We start from the raw sequence: 10,742 nt of genomic DNA, 5'->3' as shown, positions 1-10,742 counted from the left end.
GCCGCGCCGAGGCTCAAACACCGCCGCGCCGCCAGGGCGTGGCCGGATAGAAGTATGAAGAAACCCAACCAACCAAGCAATGGCCCAAACCAAACCCGTCATCAGCGTCAATGGGGGCTTAGGCATGGAAGCGGGAAAACTGTTTAAATCGGGACTGCAAGGCACACTGAGCCCTCCGCATCCTGTGGTCCGGCGTGACTCGGGCACTTCCTCGGGGCGCGTTTCTCCGGCTCGGTGTTGGAAATGCACGTTTTGAATGGGCCCTCGCAGGCAGGTGAGCAAATATCGGGAAGGTTCTGGATCATAGAACTCCAAGCCCTGGCCGAGAGAGGCAAAACAGGAGGAGTCTGAATGCCAGGGCTGCTCAGGGGCTCTGTGAACTGCAGGTGGGCTGGGCTGCTGCAGAGACGAATCCTTTGGTCCTGTAATCTGTCATCACAACCAGCACCTTCCTGCCCTTAGTCAAGGAAGCACTAGGGCAGCGTAAAGACCCAAGCTTGCCTCTCTGTCTTTCCTGAGTCAATTATTCAGGCAACTGATTCCCAAGAACCTCAGTCATCCCTCAAATTATTACACCTCTTCAAATATTAGAGAAAACTGGCCCAAAGGCCTCAAAGTTACACGGGTTAAAAAACAACAAACAAAACCAATGAACCCCCCAAATAAACAAAGAAAAGCCCAACAAAAAAAACCCAAAAAAACCCACAAAACCACCCAAAATTCCGCAAGCTAGAGGTTTTCCTTTAACAAACACTACAGTAGACATCTCAGTTGCCTAGTGAGGGTCACATGCTTCAGACACTTTACCAGCATTACAGACAACACTTAAATGGCACTGCATTGACCCAAGCATGATCTCCTTATACTCAAGCAACTATGGAAACTTCTTTGTGAATGTTTTACTTAGAGAGTAAAATAACCCAACTAAGTTTCTGTGTAAGTTTGTGAAACAAAGCCTTTCTAAAGAGATATCTTGCTATTCTACAGGACAAGAACAATTAAGGGAAACAGAAACAGGAGGAAATATGAGCAGAAAACCTGCTGCTGATTCATGGAGATATGATTAAAAAGCCTTGGAATGATCACACTTGTAAAGCAAGTCAGGCAGTTTTCCTGAAGCAGAATGAGGCAGAAAGGATCTGCAGGAAGCAACACTGAGCACAGCTGTTTAGTGAAATGCTATTCAGTCACCTTCACTCTCACTTAAGAGACCAGAATATACCAGATAGGCTCTGCAATGCTAGGGACACACTTCAGTCTTCCTAGAACTTGTATATAAGCAGGACCCTTGAATTTTCAGTTCTTCGGATTTCTTTTCCCACTGCCATCTCTCTCCCAACACTTCCAGTATTCAGAAACACAATGTAGAATAATACAATAATGATATCAAAGGGGCAAAATACAATGGGTGCTGTAAAAGTATTTCAGTGAGATAGAAAAGAAATTAAGAACAAGTAGAGATAGAGGAAGTGCATTAGAAAGTGGGCAGGCAAAGCAACATGGTAACAGAATGAACTGGAGGAACTTACAAAACCCTTCCAAAAAGCAAAGACCACAACTGAGATACAGAAACTGAACAACCAAATTTAACATCATTATGGGTTATAAAATAAACCTGAGACAATTATATCCTTGAAAATAAAGAAAATAGCTTTACATTCATTTCACTGAAATTCAGCATAAACAGACTGCACAGGAAGAAAAAAACACAATCGCTCTACTCCAAAAAAATTAAAAAAAATGTTTTTGGTTTTTCAGATTTTTTTTTTAATAAATGTGCTTTGTTCACAAAAGTAGTGACATAAAAGACAACAGAGATGCTAATACATGTTTTCTTCCTTTTCTTCTCCAGCACCTTAAGAATGAAAGATGTCTTGCACAGTCATAATTTTCAAATATTTCAAAATCTAGAAATAATATTCTTGCACCAAAGCCAAATATACAACAACTCCTGATATCACCACTTTATTATTAAGGGAGATGTAAGTATTTATGTAAATCACACTTTCCTCTTCCACCACAATCTACTGTCCCGTGTGAAAAAACAATACAAACAAAAAAAAAAAACAAAACCAAAACAAACAAAAAAACAAACCCAGAAACAAACAAACAAAAAACAACCCCCCCCAAAAACCCCACAAAACCAAATAACCAATAAACCTACTTCAGGCATTTAGAATGATCAGAAAGAAAAGCAAGCTGTTATGAATCTCAGGTCCCTATACCACAGTGCTGTCACCAACTTCCTAAAAAGGATTAAACTTAAAATCTTAATATTTAAGCTATTTTGGGGGATAAATATTGATCTGAATTGCATTTCTTTGTGTATGACTCACAAGCCAATTTACAGTAATCAATGCCAACACATAGGTTTGATGGTGTACTAGTTTTTAAATCAAGTATCAGTTAAAATATTAGGTACACTTTGAAGAGTGCACATATTAACCTCTCATAAACAGCTGAATTTACAGCAAGATTTTAACATGAGCACTGCTAGATTCAGTGGTTAATTGGGAAGAAAGGGTTTCAATGACAAAAATTTTAATGAAAATATTGACTTAAAGCAAATTTTGAACCCATTGTGTATTTCACTAGAGAAGTATTCTCCGTAACAAAAATTAGCAAGTAAACCATGAGTTTTGTATGTATAACCTTAATTTCCTCTTTTTACACATCAGAATATAATTGTTTGGTTTGTACAACTATCATTCAACTGAATAACAAATTCTTGGGAATGCTTTAAATTCAAGAAGAGACACAAAAAGCTTGTGTTAAAGAATACAGCACCACAGTCCAGATCACATTTGAGTGTAAGCTGGACCAATGTGATTACTCTATGTAGGAAATACTATAAAAGAAAAACAGGTAAGTCAAACTGTGACACATTCAGTGCAAAACTTCAATGGAAGGAGTAAGTTTCTTTTTTGTAGCAACTGCTGTAAAATCCACACTACAACTTCAGTTTATCTAGCAACTTTCATATTATAAATACAATGTGGCGGTTTAATATGGTGTAAGATATTTTATCACAATCACCTGTGAAACTGTATTAGAATTTTCTTACCAATTTTCAGAAGTCAGAAATAAATCATGATCTGGCACCTAGTTCAAATCATTTGCTACTAGGCACTTACATATGGATTCAAGAGCCTAATATCCAAATCTGAAAATTCTGGCCATTATTTTTACATGGAGGAAAATCTAAGCTAAAATAATAACGAATCCTCTTTTTTTAGCCACCGAATAGAATTGATTTTTCCTGCAAAAACGCACAGATTCATTACACAAGTCAAAAACTTAACTTAGATGTCAACAACTTAGATGTGAAAAGAGATGCTTCGTCTCCTTACAGTGCAGACCAGTTTTCAGACAGTTTTTATTTAACTGAACAGGAGATTTTTGAGTCCTAATAAGCAAACAAAAAGCATGTGTTAACTTGACTTCTGTGGTCTGAATTAAATGGGTTTATGCAAATATGTGTAGCCTTGAAGAACTTTTACAGTTATATGTTCCTTCTTACAAAATCAGTTTGTAGTCACTGGCAAATTTAGAAGGCCTACAAATAAGGACAATTCAAGAAAAAGTTGTTTCTTTTTAAAATGCATAAATAATTTACTTTAAAACATGACAAAACCCACCCTGTCCCCCCAAAAAAACACAATTGGAAGAGAATAGAGAACACCATAGTTGGGGAAATACTGACATATGTTAGTGCTTGTATACTCATAGAACTGCAAAACATATTCCACCTTTGAAGTGAAACATCATTGTCTAAGACGTACCATACTCCTCTGGGGGAAAAGCCTCTTCAGAAATTGCTATTTATGCAATGAAATTACACAGTATGTGTAACTATGGATGATTATATTCCAGTGTTTTGGTGTTATGTCAAGAGGACTGCAATAAACATAAAATCAAATGTGCAAGTATTATAGTTTCTCCAGCCCAGGCTTAACCAGAGTGAAACAAAATTTGGAAGAAAAAAGTTTGTTCCATAATTAAGAAGGGACATTTGTAACCAAGTGTCTTAACTTATCTGCACATTTCATTAAAGTGCAAATTATTTCTTCCTACATATACTTCTCAGAAGCCCACCAACTCCAGTGCCTTAAGCTCAACCACATTGAGTTAAAATACTGAAACAACATTTAACAAATTAAATAGAATTCACACTTCACAGCACTAAAGAAAAAAATGGTACCTTTCTGGAAAAAAAAAAAAGTGATACAAATCTAAAGAAAGTAACAGCAATTTATGCTATGACATGAGTCATTTGCATAAAACTTGTATTTTTTTTTACTTTCATACAAGAATAAATTTTAAAATTCAAAAGTAGAAAAAAATAGCAAACTCTGTAAACCTTTGCATTTTCTTTATGCAAACCATTTTTCTGTGTTGAGCCCATGTTAGTATAGCAAAATTAGTTAAGCAAGAGGTTTGACTGAAAAGGGCATTTCAACGACTACATTAACTTAGAAGCAATATAGGATCTTCTAGCTCATAGAAAGGAATGGAACTAGACTGGCTTTCTCCAGAGTCTGAGTCATAGGGAGCATCAGGTAGCTCCATAAAACCATAAGCTAGCTGTTCATCTTCTGTGTCTGACCGAACGTAGCAGGCAGTGTTGGAATACTCCTCATCCTCTATGCTGTTGAAATCCTGTGGGATGTACAACATTCCTGGGTAGTTCCTGCTAACTAAGTCACTTGTTGTTTGCAGGGAAGTTTTCCTAAATGCCATCAGGTGCATGTGAGAAAACTTGGAATACTTGAAGCGTTTAAAACCCAAGGACTCTATGGCAATTTTCCAGCTTTTCATCATCATAGCCCGGCGATTCTGATGAGATGAATCAGGAGTTATTACAAGCAATAAGCCATTTAATACGAGAAGTTCGTGTGCCTTCTTGCAGCATATCCATCGTTGATAGGGTGATGGAAAGTAAGAAAGGAGGAGTGAGAAAACAACAACGTGGAACAGTTCTCCAGGTAGAGAATCAATCGGGTTTTTCAGTTGCTTAAGAAAGGCATCTATAGCATCTTGTGCCAGTTGAAGAGGTTGCTGAATTTGAAGATTTAGGAAGTCACATTTGTATACGCTCTGGTGGAGTGACAAGAACAGAAAACCAAACATCAAAGTTAGTTTAAAGAGCAAATACAACCAAATCCACAGAAAAATCAATTATTCCATTAAAGAGACGTCAAGCCTGTTGAACATTCCTCTTGCTATTAAATCAATCTAAATGAAAAATTTAACACATATGCAAAATTTTAGATGTGCAGTGTTTTACTAGAGATTTGATAGCTGAGAACAGTTAATTAAAAAAAAATATTTATCCCCAAAAGAAAGTATTCAATCAACTATCTCACAAATTATTTAAGGACTCAGATGATTGCTTGTGTTTTTACAGGCGCTGAAAGCCTTTTATAGGTTTTTATAAACTTGAAATAAGTAATTAGAAACTAAATTTGATACCTCAGAATTTCTACCAGGTCTTTAAAAAGAATACAAAAAGCTCAGTAGTTTGGTCACTTGAAAAAAGTGTCATTTTTTTACTGGTAAAAACTCAAGGCATAACAAGGCAATATAGATTCTGAAGTTACAAAACTGATTTGCAGCAGTGACATACATCCACGTTTTAGCTTTGCTGTAGATGCAAAGTGTAGTGGTACACATTTGGGCAGTTACCAAAGTAAGCTAAGGACTACAAATCATCTGTTGATCATTTGTGCACTCAAGCTGTTGAAGACTAGAAATTATACCACAATGCAACATACAGAAGAATAATTTTTTAACATCCTTAATCACAAAGCATTCAAAAAATAAGTGCATGTGCTTTAGTGAATGTAAGTTTTGATACTTCATCAAAACCCGGGACTGAGTTTTCACAAAAAAAGGTAGTAAGATACAATGTTGCAATTGATAGCAACAAAAATTCTTCCTAATGCCTAGAAATATGCAGTGAATGACAGACATTAAACAGGTAAGTAAATGTGAAAGCAGACACAAAACGTTCTGTGGAACACATCTGAAAGGCAGAACTAAATCTGCTGCATTTTAATACCATGAAAATAGTACCAGTGGAAAAATAGAAAAAGTGTGTTTTATGAAGCAATATTCAAAAAAGATTACTAGAACACTATTGCAAGGGTATTCATAAGGGAACTAATGTGCAAGATTTTTTTCAAGTAGAAGAGAATGTTATTTCTGTTCATATAAAATCACATGTTCTTCCAAGAGTAAACAGAAAATTACAAAAAGTAATCAATGTTCAAAAAAATCTGATTTATTTTTTGTTAGCTTTAATCTTGGCCTTCAATATGCAAAGATCCAGAAAAAGATTTGCGTTATGTGGCTAACAACCAAGAAATTTTAATTGTAACCATTATATCTGTAGGGGTATATTCTGTTTCCCTGTAATACTGAGAACAGGAAATTACAGTAGTAATTTCATTATATCCTCTAGTAAGTTTTGAAAGAAAGAAGCATTTTGGAAACTGATTGTTCAGAATGATGCACTAACTTTACTTACAACTTCAAAACTTCAAGCGTTATAAAGTTAGTAGTCAAATATATGCAGTTGAAAAATCCAGTTTAGACTGCAAGTATTTCTGAGTAGTGGAGAAATACAAATTAGTAATACAGAAATAATGTTAAAGAAAATTTCAGGACTAAAACATGTTTCAAGTGGAATCTGTAATCATCTTCAGGACAAAAATGCTGCTAAAGTAGAATTTGCTACTAAACTTTTGATATACAAGTCTTGAACTAATGTTTAAGTCCTGTAGTGGTTCAGTCCTCAGAGACACTGCAGTTGTAACTCAGTAATCCATTTAAGAACACAATGCTACTTAAGTGAATACTTTGCACAGATATTTCATAGAATATTTTGAGTTGGAAGGGACCCTCAAATATTGAGATATTTATTCTAATTTTTAACTCCAGTACGCTTCCAGCCTCCTTTTTATTTTTTTCTTTTTAGTCTCAGACTATATTACTGCAATACAACATCTGCACATTCCAGTCTCAGTTTCCATCCGCCTAGCTTCCAATAACGCACATTTCCCTCAGTGTACTTTACACCAGGACACTGGAAGGGAGTGCATGGTGCCTAACAAAAGAAAACACTAATCTTTCCTTGCTAAGCAGTTTCCTTCTCTCTCAAAACCCAAAACCCTTCAATGGAAATATATTTCCACATTCTACAGCTTGCATTCTCTTTATGTGAAAAAGAGATTCTAAAAATTTTGAATTGAAGACATTTATCCTTTAGTTACATAACTAACATTTTGGTTCCTTTCCTTGTATTTCCACGAATTACATCCTTCTTATTCCTCCAAATAAACTGAAGTATTACTCAACTACTTAGCATATATCCAAAGCATTTTTGTATGAAGGTGGATAATGTTTTTTTATTAAAGAACTGTTTAATGCTCTAATTAATATAATTTAATTGGCTTTGTAAGGAGTCTCTGTGTTTCAGTTTGTTTTAAAATGTACTTTAGTATCTTACCTAAGAAATCTGCTAAATCAGAAAATTTTACTAGTTTATTTTATTTTCAGCTTTTACCACAACTTATCAAGATAAATTTTCCAAGCCAGGACATGACATTAAATACCATAATAAACCTCTGGCTGTTATTCCAAAAAACTTAAATCAGCCCAGGCAACTGCTGGCCTAAAGATAAATCTATTCAGAAGGTTATGGTGCTGATGCAGCTCAAAGCAGAGTCATCTTCAGTACATCAGGGCTCATTAATTCTGTTTTGGAACTAGGACTAAGCTTATTCTAGCAGATGTGTTTGACTGCTCAAACTGTACTCCCTGTCCCTCCAAGAGCACTTGCTAGCCAGGCTTCAAGGTGCCCTGAACAAACCAAAGCATCCAAGAGAATCAAAGATGTTGGTGAGCCTGAGAGAGGCCTCAGAGTAAGCATGTGTGTAACCACATGGACATTAGCACTCTGGGAAGCTCCTACCATGAAGCTATGGTACTGTGTCAGACAACCAGAAATCAATTATCTTATTGTTCCCTTCAACTGGGAGAGAATCTAAAGAACTGGTTAGTATATAGAAATTGCGTATGTTCCTCCTTTTAATCCACAGAAGTTACTTTTCCAAGACTTTTCCCAATAAAGGTTTTGGCCACTGTACATTTAAATTGATTTTCATGAGAACAAATGTAGCTTTCTTATGAAAGCAGAACAACAGATTAGAAGACAGAAAAATACTGACTATGTATACTCAAAAATTAATGTTTAGGTTCAACTCATGTAATGTTAGGTACCTAGGCTGCCATTATAGTCACTGGAGAATTAGTCAATACAGAACCCAATTCACCTCACCATCGACCAGCAGCTATTTAGGTTCAACTATTTTTAATAGTTAAATGGTATTCACTGACTATAATTAGAACTTAGAGCCTGAGATGGAGACACTGAGGACCTGTGCATCATAGCTAGAAATTCACTGGCCATGTATTACCATTTTAAATGCCACAGGCTGCCATTTCGATGGCATGTGTCTTTTTTACCTCCTGTGTCATGCCCAACAGCCCTACACAGTCCTACAGTCTCCAAAGCGGTGGAAAGCAATCGTGATGCCTGTGTTTCAAATTAGGCAAGACAAGATCTACTCAAAGTTTGTGTTTTAGAGGGAGCTAACATTGAGTTACTTTTGAAAGCATTTTATCAGACTCAAATTTTTAAAGAATATCTTTCAGTATCTCTCAGCATAAATGCAAAAAAACCCAAACGAGCTGTGAATGGACTAAAGATGCTAACAGAAACAAACCACCAGGCATTTAGTATGTAAATCACATTGCAGCAAATAAGAGAACATTACTTTCCAGTTCAGTGTATTATTTCACCTGTACACTTCTTTTCACCTCCATGCTTCTAAAGAGGGTTACCTTAGGCCACAGATTTTAACAGAGCCTGATTTTTAACTATAAGTAGTCAAAGTGTGTATAGTCAAAGGCTTTTCTGTTTTCTGTCAGAAATGTATTTCTGTGTCTCTTAAAAAAATTTTATTCCACTCTATCCTTTTGCATGGTTGATAAATAGAATTAGTGACAGAAGTTGGGTCAGAAGCAAAAGCAGGAAGATGATATGATTACAGCAGAATTAAGGCATTTGAGAACCTTACTGCCTAGAGAAAATGAAGCAATTTACCCCAAATATGCTGATAAATTGGTCCTCTGGATTTTGGAAGCTTAAAAAATATTTCTAGCCATAAACAGAAATGCTCCCTTATAGTGCACTTCTGATTACTAAATCTCCCCAGAAAAACTCAATAAATACAGTCACTGATCATTTCCTTTTGTCAGTGAATACAGCTTCTGAGAGGCTCTTGCCTGAGCATAAGCCTACTTAACTGCTATTTAGACCTTTTAAGATGCAAGGACTCATCTGAAATATCATTAAAAGATGGCTACTAAAATTTTCTAATTACAAGATTTATAACGCCATTGTAAAGGCATGACTTGGATAAAAATCATACTTTTTTAAAAGAAGACACAACTTTAGAGCCTGTTCATGGGAAAGGATGTAGTGTTTAGCTCCTACTAAAACATGTTTAGAAAGCATATAAATATTAAATGTACTTTTTAACAGTCATTTTGAGGCATTCCACAAATCTGAGGATCAAGTTTATATTAAATACAGCAAACTTTACATACCTCAACAGCTGGAACAATGTCTATGCCAACTGTCAGAAATTCTTCAAACTTCAGAAATGGATTAAAGCAGCTACCAACATCAAGTAATCTGATCTTTCCCAAGGAGTGAAGGAACCTAAGAAGCAGCAAGAATTAAGTTTTATCAAATGTAACTTTTAAAACTGTATTCTGAGTTACAGTTTCAGGTAACTAATGCAACAAAAGATTCTCACAGAAGACCACAGTAGTGACTAACGGAAGTGAATGACTTACTTCAGTTGCTGAGATACCTAAAGAACCAAGCTCCATCAATAAAAGCAGATGGTCCTCAAGCAGAAGAGTTTTGTTCAGAGCAGCTGTAACACTATTAACTTGTGCACTTGTAGTAAGTAAATAAAATGGTAAATACTGTGTCCACTAGACAGGCTTTATCGCACTGTTTTGTGTTTCTCACTTAACTTTTTGTAGTATTTACTGATTTTGAAGTCACACTAGACACCAGAGTTAAAATTTCATGAATTGAAAAGGGAAACAGAGAACAGCTACATAACTTGCATCATTTACAGGGCTGCAATCTAAAAAAATTCCATGATGATTTGTAACATCTTAGAAAATCCATTAACAGAGGCAAACAAAGTCACAGCTTTCACAGGGACTTCACAGAGATGAGAATGCTAATAACCTTCCAGAAAGAAAATGGTTTTTTGCTTTTAGTTTCTGTAGTCAAAACCAATTGGCATCTCCAAAATATAACTTGTCATGTTTCTGGGAAAGGCTCAACCCTGGAGAGACAGTTAACTGCAAAAACTTTCAGAAACAGAGGTACAGGGTCAATGGAGTAAAACCACGTCATAGCTGTACTCATAGCAACAACAAAGCAAAAAGGAAAAAAAAAAGCCTCTAAGCAGCAGTAAGAGACCTGGGCTCTCTGGGCTCCTTCGAAACTCCCAGTAACCTACCAGAGAGAAGATGTTGGAAAAGCAAGAGAAAATATCTTGTTGCATTTGGCAAAATAATAATGGCAAGTTTAAGCATTTTGCTTCTACATGGAACAGAAGATATCCAGGGCATGCTTCTCTCAAAATACC

At 35.9% G+C, this 10,742-nt stretch overlaps 1 protein-coding gene and 1 long non-coding RNA gene across 2 annotated transcripts in view; one reads left to right on the top strand and one right to left on the bottom strand.

Moving 5' to 3' along the window:
• Positions 1 to 62: 62 nt before the first annotated feature.
• LOC136289355 (uncharacterized) lies at positions 63 to 9,757 on the top strand. Its single transcript, XR_010720769.1, has 3 exons — positions 63 to 274; positions 4,720 to 4,985; positions 9,684 to 9,757. It is a non-coding gene; the product is annotated as an uncharacterized lncRNA (long non-coding RNA).
• BMT2 (base methyltransferase of 25S rRNA 2 homolog) overlaps positions 1,337 to 10,742 on the bottom strand; it is a 33,526-nt gene continuing 24,120 nt past the window's right edge. The window contains exons 4-5 of the mRNA XM_066183064.1: positions 9,676 to 9,790; positions 1,337 to 5,097 (exon numbers count right to left, since the gene is read on the bottom strand). Coding sequence (XP_066039161.1) covers positions 4,468 to 5,097; positions 9,676 to 9,790 — 745 coding nt within the window. The 3' untranslated portion in view covers positions 1,337 to 4,467. The remainder of the gene's footprint in view (positions 5,098 to 9,675; positions 9,791 to 10,742) is intronic.

The sequence above is a fragment of the Chamaea fasciata genome, unplaced genomic scaffold, assembly GCF_029207755.1.
Source record: "Chamaea fasciata isolate MVZ Bird 193981 ecotype frontalis unplaced genomic scaffold, bChaFas1.0.hap1 SCAF_5, whole genome shotgun sequence".
NCBI lineage: Eukaryota > Metazoa > Chordata > Aves > Passeriformes > Sylviidae > Chamaea > Chamaea fasciata.
Note: the sequence above shows the minus strand (reverse complement) of the source record. Positions and strands in the feature narration are given on the sequence as shown.